The sequence below is a fragment of the Rhinopithecus roxellana genome, chromosome 6, assembly GCF_007565055.1.
Source record: "Rhinopithecus roxellana isolate Shanxi Qingling chromosome 6, ASM756505v1, whole genome shotgun sequence".
In the NCBI taxonomy this organism is placed as follows: domain Eukaryota; kingdom Metazoa; phylum Chordata; class Mammalia; order Primates; family Cercopithecidae; genus Rhinopithecus; species Rhinopithecus roxellana.
Window position 1 is genome coordinate 4,113,834 of NC_044554.1, and position 13,505 is coordinate 4,127,338.

Here is a 13,505-nt window from a genome sequence, read left to right on the forward strand (position 1 = left end):
CATTCTCAATTATACATTATGGACACTGTGTATCAGTGTGGACATTGAAAAATTTCACAAGTCATACTAAAGCAAACTTATTTTTTGATATTAAAGCTGGTCTACTGGTTAGAGCTTAATACTTGTCCTGCTTCCAAAACGCTCACATTAACACAAATGACGCACACCTCCGAACATGATTCAATCACCTAAGGCCAGATACTGTCTAATGCTAGTGGTGTCCTGAAGAAATATGTGAACCAGGTATGTTAAGTTTACCTTTTCTAACGACTTCACTAAAAAGCAGAAACTAGTGAAATTAATTGTAGTATTTTATTTAATACAGTATATCCAAAATATTTCAATTGGAAATACAAAAAATCAAAATCATTTGTGATATTTTATACTGTTTTCCATGTTCCATCTTTGAAACCCAATGACTATTTCACACTCCCGCTGATCTCCATTTGGAGCAGCTAGACCTCCAGGGATCAGGACCTACACGTGGCTGGTGACTACTACAACGGTCTAGATCAAGCCTCGCTAAGTATTTATTCTTGTGATACTTTGTAAACAGGCACCTCAGAAGTGGAGAAGGCTTACACCCCCACCACATACACACATACAGGAGCCACTGATTACTTTTAAAAAGGACTATTTACGCAGTATTTTTAACTAGTTTTCTTAACCTGTGGTCAGTATATTCCATAGTATCAAATGAGAGGATCTGCTGAGGGAAAGCACATCAAAACTGAGGTCCAATCAGGCAGAATTCACTACTTACCTAGATGGCATGAGCACAATGTTAAAAGGAAATAAAATTCTGACCATCATGAAGGAACCCTATGTAACAAGCTCTCCCAATTCTTACCATGGAGGCTTAAAAATGAAAATGAGAGAATCAAAACAGCAGCTCCAGGCCAGGAGTGGTGGCTCATGCCTGTAATCCCAGCACTCTGGGACGCCAGGGCAGGTGGATCCACCTGAGGTCAGTTCAAGATCAGCCTGGCCAACATGGCAAAGCCCTGTCTCCATTAAAAATACAAAAATTAGCTGAGCCTGCTGGTGCACACCTGTAATCCCAGCTACTCAGGAGGCTGACGCACAAGAATCACTTGAACCCAGGAGGCAGGAGGCTGCAGTGAGCCGAGACCATGCCACTACACTAAGAGTGGCACTTATTAAAAGTGAGACTCTGTCATTCTAAATTTAAAAAAAAAAAAAAAAGCGCTCCTCTGTGAAGAGAAACTGGATAAGCTTCAGAGAAAAATGGGATTCTAATTCTTCAGGCTAAACTCACAGGCATATAATGTGTGTTTATATACATATTCTTGTTACTCCAGTCTATAAGCTGTGTTTCCACTTATGAAGAGCTACGTGCGTGAGGCTGATACTTCACTAGTGAGTGAGCCTGGCCTGGGCTGGTGTTAAGGCCCAGCCTTCGATTCCATCCAGTGGGACACTCCTGGGATGCTACCTATTTGTGCACTTTTGTTTTAACTGCAAAGGAGGTTAGACAGCATGAAGGTTAGTGAGATTTCCCAAGTGCGTTACTTTCCATCTACTGACACAGAACATACTTTGCCCCTTTTTAATTAAGAATTTCATTACATTCTGGCCTTGATTATTATATTAAGAGGAGAAGATTTCCAAGTACAGCATTCTTAGGAAGATTAGGAGAAAATGTAGGTTATTAAGCGTAGAGCTGTATAGCAAAAAAAGCTGGCAAATCTACAATGCTATTCTACGAAAGCAATGCACATATTTTAAATTACTCTAACTAAAAGAGTATTATGCTTATAAGTACTAACCACTGTTAAGATAACAGAAATTAAACCTAGGAATTTAATACCTGTATCAAAAGAAGAAAATCCACTTCCAAAAGACGGGAATCCACTGAACGCAGAGAAAAACGACCCCGTCCCTCGGCTTCTGCTTCCTCGGGGACCCCTTCGATTCCCAAAGAAGTCCTCAAAAGGGTCTTCTAAAATCAAACATAAACACACACTATGAAATCTTTTTTTCAAGTTTTTTTCCTCATGTGACAGCTACAGTAAGAGAAAACAGATATTTGTAACATATTCAGGAACAAAAAACTTAGACAAGGTTGTAACAAAAGACCTTATCTACAGAGTAACTGAAAGACTACCTCACCAACAGTTTCACCAACTGTTTAATTCAACTAAAACTACAATACCTTATATCAAATAAATTACCAGACTTAATTTAAAAATAGCACATATACACATTCTTTAGGGAGCACCAATATGCACTTCAAACTCAGCTCTTTTCACATCACTGATGTGAGGTCCTGTTAGATGCTGTTCCTGCTATGGCCACTGGAAGAGTGAGAAAAGCTTTACACTGAGGCTGTTGTATTCCTTGGAGTTGCCTTCTCCAAAGCAATTCAGAAACAAACAGAAAAATGGATTACCCTAACATGCGCGCGCGCACACACACACACTCACACACAAAGAAGGAACCGTGTGGCCACGTAAACTAAGTGTAAATCCCTGATAAACCTCGGCAACAGAAATTCCTTTTATTCTAAGTGTGATGTCTCAAAAAACTTTTAAGGATTAGCTGAAATCAATTCTGAACAAATGTTAACCAGCAGACATAAGATGAAGCCTGAAGGTGTCTCAACAGAAAATCACCAACATGAGGAAGCATCACGCTGCCAAGTGGAAACACAAAATGCTCCTGAAAATCAAGATCAGAACTGACTGCTTTGTTTTCCTCTGTTGGTGTTATCAATCAATGAGTACTTACTAAACATTCATCAAGTATACAAAGCTTTTTAATTTACCTGGGTTCTGCATTAATTACTGTATTTTTTTCAGAAAAAATGGGAAACGTGTGATAAAAGCAAGGAATCCTAATAGATGCATTAAGACATAAACACATGCAAGGTATAAAGACAAAGGCAAGCCACAACCAACTACAGAATTAGTATGGCCTATTTGCAGGCCAGAGTGACCAAAGGAGGGAGTGGATACATTCGAGTCACAAAGGTTAACAATAAATACCACAGCACACAAGGATACAACAAGCACTGAAATTAAGCAGAAATCGAGATTCATGAAGCAACTGAGGTTATGAACAAGAAGGAGTGACTTGATCCAGCTACTCTGGAGGCTGAGTGGGAGGATTCCTTGAGCTCAGGAGTTTGAATCCAGGCTGGGCAACATAGCAGGACTTTGTCCCTACTAAAAAAAATTCAGTGACTAGAGAAAAGGAGCACCTGAGGCTGACTCTGACCAGTCTGAAAGGATCGACGTACAGGTGGGCAGTCAAAACCCTGAGATGCTGGGTACCCCCAGGACCAGCAAATAGTACATAGTGAGGAGCAAAGGCTGAGGAAGCTTCCGCAGAGCAGAGAGGGCAGAGGTCCACACCGGACTACCACAGAGCTCGCTGGAATGAAACTGGCCAGTCGGCTTTACCCAATGCCAAGCCCAAGACATTGAGTCCCAAAGAAAGAAACACTGGGAGAATTGGTCACTGGTTACTTTTTGGAAGAGGTGGCCAAGAGACAGAAGAGGAAGAAGGTAAGCACGACCAGTGCCCGGACACCCCATGCGCCAATCTGCCCCTCCGCCCATAAGCCAGCGTGAGGTGGAGACCTAGAAAAGGAATGCCACAACAGGGATGCCAACAAGAAGTTACTCAAACGGTTACTGACTGTGCAAGTTACTGCCCACATTCCACAGTCAATGCCCCCCAGGCATAAAAATAATAAGACGGTCATAGGTACTTTGCAAACAGACCTTACTGTCCCCCACTATTCTACTCAAAGACAAGAAAGAACAAAAGCAAAGATGTTAAATCATAACCTTGTTATCTAAAACTAGGAACATTTTGTGAATTTCTCTAGGACACAAAAACTGCATCCAATTCAAATAAAATCCAAGCATTCTATTTAGTAACTTTCTACTTTATAGCCATAGACTGTACACCACTGGGTCACATGTTATCTGACATATCTACAATATATCCTCCCAGGTAAAGAAACAAACATTACAAATACAGTTAAACTGATTATGCTACGGTAACTCTCTTCATCTCCCCTAGGAGGTGATCCTTAAAAAGTATTTCCAGGAGGCCGCAGTGGCTCACGCCTATAAACCCCGCACTTTGGGAGGCCGAGGCGGGCAGATCACTTGAGGTCAGGAGTTTGAGACCAGCCTGGCCAACATTTTGTACTAAAAATACCAAAAAAGTTAGCCAGGAGTGGTGATGGGCACCTGCAGTCTCAGCTACCCAGAAGGCTGAGGCACGAAAACTGCCTCATAAAACTGTATCCCAGAGGTGGAGGATACAGTGAGCTGAGATCGTGCCACTGCACTGCAGCCTGGGCAAGAGAACATGAGTCCATCTCAAAAACAAAAGGCATTTCTGCATTTCCATAAACTGAGGACATTAGCAAATATCTGTAGTTTCAGCTCCTAAGGAGGCCAAGACAGGAGACATCACTGGAGGTCAGGAGTTCAAGACCAACCTAGGCAACATAGCAAGACCCCTTCTCTACAATAAATTTAAAAATTAGCCAGGTGTGGTGGTACATGTCTTTAGTCCCAGCTCCTTGGGAGGTTGAGGCAGAACTGCTTGAGCCCAGGAATCCAAGGTTGCAGGGAGCTATGATCACACCTGCCAACAGCCACTGCACTCCAACCTGGGTAACAGTGTGATAGTGAGATCAAAGAAAGGCACCTGTGTGGCCAGTCTCACTGTCCATACCTGAGTCCCTAAACCAAGTTACTTTTACACACTCTACAACGTCTATATCCTTCCGCAATTTCCCATTTATCAATGCTAACAGCTTGGTTTAGTCACAATTTCTTTAAATCCATGGTAACCAAACTCTTAAAAGTTGTCCACAAGGCACTGAGCTTTTGGATGCATCTTGAACCAGTGTCTGAGTGACACCAGTACTAGCCAAGTTATTTTAACTGGTTTCAATTCTAGGCTAAATTAAGACGAGGACATTCATAATTATAAAATCATCATCTACAGAAGCTACCTCAAAAGCTGGTTTAGTAGTATGTTACGAGAAGGCCAATGCTTTTCAGTTCCATTTTCTTGTATGAAAAAAATCTTTATCTTGTTTATTTCTCTACTGACATTTTATAGCTTAAATATAGTTTTTTTATAATTCAGGTATTCACTGAATTTTAACTCCTATAATTTCAGATATTAAAATCACAAGTTACCCTAAAAATGAAGTCTCGTTTATAATACAGTGTTAAGACACATTAAAATAATTTCAATACTTATAACTATATACAGTTAAAAGTTGCCACTTGGGATCAGACAAGTCCTTATTTCAAGGAAGAACTACTTATCACGTGCTGGTTTCTGTCGTTTTGAAAAGCAATCCAGAAGTATGTATTAAGCTTTTAAAACCTTCAGCCCCCAAAATAAGACCAATATTTTTATTATAAAAACCTTCAACCCCGCAATTCTACGTCAGGGAACTCAACTCATCCCAAAAGCAGAACGAAGCTGCAGAGTGTGTAACTGGTATGGGTGTGAGAACAACCATGCAGAGGCACGCAAGCCTGTGAAATGCGGACTCGGAAGTGTTCCTGGCTAGCAGAGCCGGATAGAGAGGCAGGGAGGCCTGTGGGCATCATAACTACACAGAACGTGCCACAACGCTCCCATGGGGCTCCAGCTGGGGGCGGAGGGGCAAGACCTCCTCCTCCTCACACCTCACTCCCATTTTCAAATTCTTAAACCCAGCATGTGTTATTACTTTTGGATTATACTGATCATACTTTTATACTTTAGAAATAAATCTTAAGACACTTGTTAATCAAATGTGCTACAAACTTGTTTTTTACTTTACCTCACCAGAAAGAACCACAACCAGTGAGGTGCCTGCTGAAGGCCACAGGACCACAGAATGGGCAGTGGAAGAAAGTGGCTGTGTCCACAGGATCAGTTACAGGAAAGAGGACCATCAATGCTTGGAGTATTTCCTGCTTATTTTGTGACCAGTATTTGTCATATATAATCTATGCATGTTATAGTTAAGCACGTATCAGTTTTCTTCCCTCTCTTATCCTCTTATGTAACATACACATACTGCCTATTAAGTTACCCCGTATCACGCAGAACCGTAAGGATCACAGGGGAACGTGACCTCCACTAGGCAAGCGGCTAGTGCACTTTTGGTTGTCTGTAGGAGAGTGGTATCATGTTAGGTGGCTATGACCTTGCTCTTGTCTTCACTTGAAGATTAAGCCTGAGTTAAGGAAATGCATATGGGTGCCAAGTTGACAAGAGATGGACACGTGGTTGATTGCATGTTCAGGTTGACTGGGCCATCCATGCGCAGAGTTCCCAAATATTGAGCCGAACATCCTTCTGGGTGATTCTGGATGAGATTAGCATTTGGATCGGGAGACTGGTAAAGCAGGTTGCCTCCCTAAGGTGGATGGGCCTCATCCAATCAGCTGGGGGCCAGGGATCCCCACCCCACACCACCCCACCCCACCCCAGGGGAGGAGACTGCTCCAGCTCTGACGGGTTTTACTGGCTAGCCTCCACAGTGGTGAGGGTTAGAGTCTTGAGCACCTTCCTTGTAATACACGTTTCTCCCTCACTGGCAGTTTCTCTAGACTCACGCAGATTCTGCAAAGCAAAACATGTATGCTCATCTCTTTAGAAGCATCTCTTAACATGGGTCTTCAAACCTTAACTTTGTATCCTGAGGTACAAACATTACTTGAAACAGACTGCATTAGGATTTAACTCTGGAGGACTAAGTTCTGATTTTTTATCTTGCCCAAATTCCTACCTAAGGGGCCTGGGAGTCGTGTCCTACAAACCATTTGAAATTGTCCTTGCAAAGTCATCCTTTGCGGGGGAAAATGTGCATCTGTCAAGAGTCTATTCACATAGCTAGATCGTTTTCTTCCAGGTCCTCCCAATCCTGAAGAGATTAACTGAAAGTCTAGAACATGTTAAAGGTCTGAAAAGGAAACATCTGTCATCTATTGTCTCTAAGGGCAGTCACTATGATACTTCAAAGGAACCTTCATCTCCACAATCTTATATCTTAACCTGAACATTTTTTTTCTATAACCCAGGTCTTTAGACAAACTCAACCAATTGTCAACCAGAAAAGGTTTTCATTCACCAACAGTCTGGAAGCCCCCTGCTTTGAGCTGTCCTGCCTTTCTGAGCCAAAAAATGTCTTCTCCGCCCCCAAGACGGAGTCTTGCTCTGTCGCCCAGACTGGGCGATCTCAGGTTGCGATCTCAGCTCACTGCAACCTCCACCTCCCGGGTCAAGCAGTTCTCCTGCCTCAGCCTCCCAAGCAGCTGGGATTACAGGCGCCTGGCACCCTACCTGGCTAGTTTTTATATTTTTAGTAGAGGCAGGGTTTCACCATGTTGGCCAGGCTGGTCTCAAACTCCTGACCTCAACATGCACCTCGGCCTCCCAAAGTGCTGGGATTACAGGTGTGATGTGATTGATGTCTCATGCCTCCCTACAATGTATAAACCCAGCTGCACCCTGACCACTTGGACACATGTTCTCCAGACTCCTGAGGCTGCATCACCAGCATGGTCACTTACATTTGGCTCAGAACACACCTCTTCAAATATCTTACACAGTTTGATTCTCTTCAGTGACACTCTTTTCATGTCCATGTTCTGGGCGTCGTATGCCAAGAGCGTCTTTAAAACTTTGCAATACCATGCTATTCCCTGAGGAACACTAAGACCAGTTCACGAAGGGGCCCATAACATTAACGAGATACTAAACCAACAATCTATAAAGAACAGTCACAAATGTATGAACAAAACATATATATACAATGAATTGAACAGCGTGAGAAAACTGACCACAAAACACATGTAACAAACATTTACACACACACAAACTTAAAGAAGAACACTGAGGCAGTGGAGAACATGTTTTAAACCCACACACTTTCTCTGAGCTTTACCAAGCACGAGAACGTGACGGAACAGGAACAGCTTCACAACAAAGCGAAGGGGATTCCCACCAACCGCTTTCATCTCACAGCAACACAGTGCAGGGCAGAACTAAGCTCGCCCTTCCTCAGCACACTCCCACCCCACGGCCCAGGAGAGGCCTGCTGTCATGATTTCACTGTCAACTCCCCAAGTGCACAGAAAAGCTGGAACAAAAAGATGACAGCAACACAAAATCGAAAAAGCATCATGGCTATTTCAAACAAAGGAAAATATGTCAGTCTCTCCTGAAGTTCCAAAGCTGAAACCTAAACAGCCACCCTCAAAAGTGAGAAACGCTTGAGATTCAAAAGCCAAGCATGAAAGACACAGACTTCCTCTGCTCTCCCAACTCCTCTCAAAACCAGGCGCTCACTTACTGCAACTTGCATGTTGTGAGTGGTGTCACTCACACTTTCTGAAGTAGCAAATAACGTAACTCTTAGGGATCTGGAATACAATACACAATGGCAGTAAATGAAGACCACGACCAGAGCTCTGCCCTGAACTGCACACCCTGAGAACAGGGCTTCACTGTTCCTCTCCACTGCCGAACCAGCACCTAGAACAGTGCCTGGCACTAAACGGCAGGCACACCATATTTGTTAAATGAACACCACTAGTTTCAGCTTCCCATACAATTGTTTTGTATTACAAGTATAATTTCTAGTTAGATCCTAGGTCTGGTTAGAGCGATCTGTTTCCCAGAAGTTACAAAAATCTATCTAAATCAAAGAATCCACAATACACTGCAATCAAATTATTCTATTTCAAATACAAGAAGGCCAACATGAGATGAGGATCCCTGGCGTCGGGAGGAATGGGCCTCTTCCCAACCACAGCCCTCATTCCTCAGGGAAGAAAGCACCAGAACAGCAGCAGGCTCCGGGCTCTTTTCTGAGCCCTACTCGCAGATGGCCGATTCATCTTTCCTCCACCGTCACACATTCCACCTCACTGTCCCTACACCATCATACCTCCTATCAATGCTGGTATTCCCCAAACCTGTCAAAGCCCAGCATAGCATCAGCTCTGCTGCAGCCTCAAGTTTAAACCACTCTTCCTACCTCTTGCACCTGCAGTCCCAGAACATCTCCTCCTGGGAGCACTACAGACACGGCAACTATCTCAATCTCTGGAGTTGTCCACAAGTTCACCAGGGACTAAAATCCCACTGGAAACAGATGATGCGAAAACCCACAAACCAACAAAGGACTCATGCGACATCTTGCTCAGCTGACTGTCATGCCAACAATGTGAACCAAACACTATACAAAGACCTGCGAGGGGGACCAACACCACAAAATACAGGGGAGGAACCACCAAAGAAACACTGCACAAACTCCTATGGCATGGCTCAAGCCTTCTAGGAGGGTAGCCAGAGCCTCAGTTCTCACAGCAGAGAAAATTCTCAAAATGACCGTTTCAAGGAACCATTTCCTCTCCCTATTTAAGGAAGGAGATCAGAGGAAACAAAGGTCCTAAAATTACCAAGTATGTACTGAAAAACGGCACAAAAGAAGCTGCAGATCACTAACATGGCACCATCCTCACTAGCCAGAATAATTTTAAGTAGAAGTGAAGGGCCTGGCACGGTGGCTCACGCCTGTAATCCCAGCACTTTGGGTGGCTGAGGTGGGTGGATCACCTGAGGTCAGGAGTTCAAGACCAGACTGATCAACATGGAGAAACCCTGTCTCTACTAAAAATATAAAAGTAGCCAGGTGTGGTGGCGCATGTCTGTAATTCCAGCTACCTGGGAGGCTGAGGCAGGAGAATCACTTGAACCCAAGAGGTGGAGCTTGCAGTGAGCCAAGATCGCACCACTGCACTGCAGCCTGGCAACAGAGTGAGACTCCATCTCAAAAACAAACAAACAAACAAAAAAGATACTTCCAAAAAACAGCTCTGTCTCAACATGAGGAGTTCGCAAATACGCACACAACCATATGAGTTCGGCATCGTCTCCAAGAAACTCTCACCAGATAGGGGAAGAGCGTGTGGGGACACCGGGTGGGACTGCCTGCTGCTTCATGGCCATGTGAAATTACACACAAGGATAGTTCCAACAACTTTAGCCAGAAACCAATCTCGTACATCACGATTTCGTTTTTTAATCTTTTTTTCTTATGTTTTTAGAGACGGCATCTCATTAATTTTTTCCCAGGTTGGACTCGAACACCTGGGCTCAAGGAATCTGCTACCTCAGCCTCCCCAGCTGCTGGCATTACAGGGGTGCACCACCACGCCCAGCTTAATATGTGATTTTTTATGTGTATTTTAAAAGACTCCTTAACGTCTTCTAAGTGACCTGTGTGTAGGTGTGCATGTGTATGAACTCTGTCCTTAAGTAATCAAAGAACACTCATTACAAACTGCTGTAGCGCCGTGCAATGACAGTGGGTCCAGGTCACCAGCACACACTGATCCAATCTGCTGTGCCACTCCCATGCCTGTACTTGACCCCTAACTTCTAGCTCTCATTAACATGTCTAACTCTGGCCAGGCATGGTGGCTCACACCTGTAATCCCAGCACTTTGGGAGACCGAGGTGGGCAGATCACCTGAGGTCAGAAGTTCGAGACCAGCCTGGCCAATGTGGTGAAACTTCGTCTCTACTAAAAATACAAAAATTAGCCAGGTGTGGTGGTGCGCACCTGTAATCCCAGTTACTTGGGAGGCTGAGGCAAGAGAATTGCTTGAACCTGGGAGGCAGAGGCTGCAGTGAGCTGAGACCGTGCCACTGCACTCCAGCCTCGGTGACAGAGCAAAACTCCGTCTCGGAGCTGGGGGTGGGGGCACATGTCTAACTTTAAAGGTTCCTCCTCCTTTCACCTTTCAAAATTTGCTGCTTGGCTGTGAATTTCAAAGACTAGCACAAAAATCTACCCGCTAGAAATACGATGTTAAAGGTTGAATCATGCCCCCCAAAAAAGGTATCCTAATCCCCAGTACCTGTGAATGTGACCTTACTTAGAATAGGCTCTTTGTAGATTATCAAGTTAAGATGAAATCGTTACAGTGGGCACTCATCCAACATAAATGATGTTCTTATAAAAAGGGGGAACTTGTGGCTGGGCACAATGGCTGATGCCTATAGTCACTTGGGAGACTGAGGAAGGAACACTGCTTGAGCCTAGCAGTTCGAGGCCAGCCTAGGCAACACAATGAGACCCCTGTCTCTAAAACATTAAATCCAATGGACACAGAGACAGACTCAGGGAAGATGATGTGAAGATCGGACGGGCCATCCATCTGCAAACGCAGAGAGAAGAACAGCTGGGAAGGGGCCTGAAGCGGGACGGGACACACCTCAACCTCAGAGGCAACCAGCCCTGCCACACCTGGGTCTCACACCGCCAGCCTCCAGGACTAGAAGATGATACATTTGGTTGTGTGAGTCCCCGGTCTGTGGTCCAGATCAAACTCAGAGACCCGAGGCTGCCTCCAGGGTCTGTGCTCTGGCTTCTGGTGATGCTGGCCAGTGCTTCAGGACCGCCACCTCCCTCTTTTGCTTCTTCAGTTCTATCTCTGAGGCAGCTGAGGCCATCCGACCAAGGACAGTATCAAGGCACTAGAGGAAACTAGTTTATTCTAGACACCTTGTCAGTCAGTCCAGCCCAGGCAGCTCCTTGACACTTTATGGTGGTGCCCGCAGCGCCCCAGCTCTGGCCCACTGTGCTCCTCCTCACTCAGCAGCTCCTCACACTCCTCACTGAGCTCCTCTGTGCCCCCAGGGCTGGCCCCGTCCTCGCTGGATATGAGCTCCAGCTCCTCGCTGAGGGACTCACCCAGGCCCCAGCTATATCCTACGCAGGCCTCATCCTCACTAGAGAGTGCCAGGTCCTCACTAGTTATCATCACATCCAAGGCCTCACTGTTCTCTTCACTGGGGCTGTCCTCTGTGGCCTCCTCCATCCCGGGCAGCTCCACTAACTCCTCACTAGGCTCCAGGGTCCTCACTGGCCACTTCCTCACACCCTGGGAGAGTAAAATGACGGACTCACCACCATCATTTAATCACACGTCAGAGAGTCAGGTTACTATCCTCAATGCACTCATTTTTCCTCCAAAAAGTCTGCTTCCCTTGGTGCTACATACCACAGGACTCCCCCTCTATTGATACGGAGCATCATTCGTACCAGAGTGATGCTTCACAAAGGAAAAACTTGCTGCACTGCTAAAATAAAAGGCCTCTCTAGAAACCTTAAAGGTTAGCTTTGGCTTTCCAAGAATATAAATAAACCTGTGAAGTTAAACCCACAGGCTTTTCCCAGATGGTAATGCCTGCTATGACTAACGGGATCAAAAGGCACTATTATCCGGTACCCTTTCTTTCCTAACTTAGAGCATCCCTTCACTGAGCAACAGGGTCCTCTAAGAATAACATAAAAGATATCATCCTAATTCAAACAGGTCCACTGCCTATTAATTAACTTTCCTGATTAACATTTTGACAAGAGCTCATTTTCATGTGCTCCATGTTCTGGAAATTTCAACAGTCACCTAGCCTCAGCAGTTTTGATTGGACCCTCCGATTCAGAGGCAGCATTCCTTTCCAGGCTGGTGTCTGAATCCGCTTCCACGGCCTCTCCTGGAGGGCTTCTGCTGTGAAGGACGGGTTCCACACCCACAGGCCCCAGGCCCAAGTCTCCTTGGCCACAGCGTGACAATGAGCAACTGCCTGGTGCTCAGGCACAGACCTGCATACCGTGTGTCCAACACCCGGCACCCGCTTCACCCTTCCCCACCTATCATGAGGGAGGTCTGAAGTACTGCAGGGGTTCTACATTCTGATAAATGTAAAGTGCAGCTCAGAAATATCTTACAGCAGATTTTAAACTACTTTTTTGTCCCATGAAAAATACACCAGGTCTAGTAAATATGATTTATCAACAGCAGTCCCCAACCTTTTCGGCACCAAGGACTGGTTTCATGGAAGACAATTCTTCCACAGAGCAGAAGGTGGGGATGGTTTCAGATACTGGATTCTGGTAAGGAACGCGCAACCTACGTCCCTCGCATGTGCAGTTCACAATAGGGTTCGTGCCCTCATGAGACTCCAATGCTACTGATCTGATCTGACAGGAGGTGGGGCTCAGGCAGTAATGCTTGCCCGCCTGCCCGCCGCTCACCTCCTGTTCCTAACAGGCCAGTTCGTAACAGACCATGGTGTTGATCCCTGAACGACATCATTAATAGGCAGAAATCCCTCTCGCTCTGCATTCACGCCCATCTACACTAAACACGCCGCCAGCAGGTTGCACAGTGACTACATACATACAGTAGCCACGGAGTAGCAGCTTCTCCTGTGTGTAAATCCTGAGAGCCTGAAAATGGAAGTCATCTAGAACACCTGCAAGAACAGAATGAACGAGTACCACTGCCACACTCATCATGGGAAACACAGGGTACCTAGTCTTAAAGCAGGTCTGTATGTAAAATGGAGCATTTAACAGTACAGTGTTTCAGTAAGACTAGCACCTCTCTCCTTGACTAGAGGTAAAAACTCCCATATTCACTCATATCTAATTA

The 13,505-nt window shown here is 45.0% G+C and overlaps 1 protein-coding gene across 6 annotated transcripts in view; it reads right to left on the reverse strand.

Moving 5' to 3' along the window:
- Positions 1–13,505, reverse strand: part of LOC104671759 (dnaJ homolog subfamily B member 6) — an 83,184-nt gene that overhangs the window by 35,702 nt on the left and 33,977 nt on the right. For all 6 annotated transcript variants that reach the window (XM_010375377.1, XM_010375376.1, XM_010375369.2 and 3 more), the window contains one exon: positions 1,832–1,963. In XM_010375377.1, coding sequence (XP_010373679.1) covers positions 1,832–1,963 — 132 coding nt within the window. The remainder of the gene's footprint in view (positions 1–1,831; positions 1,964–13,505) is intronic.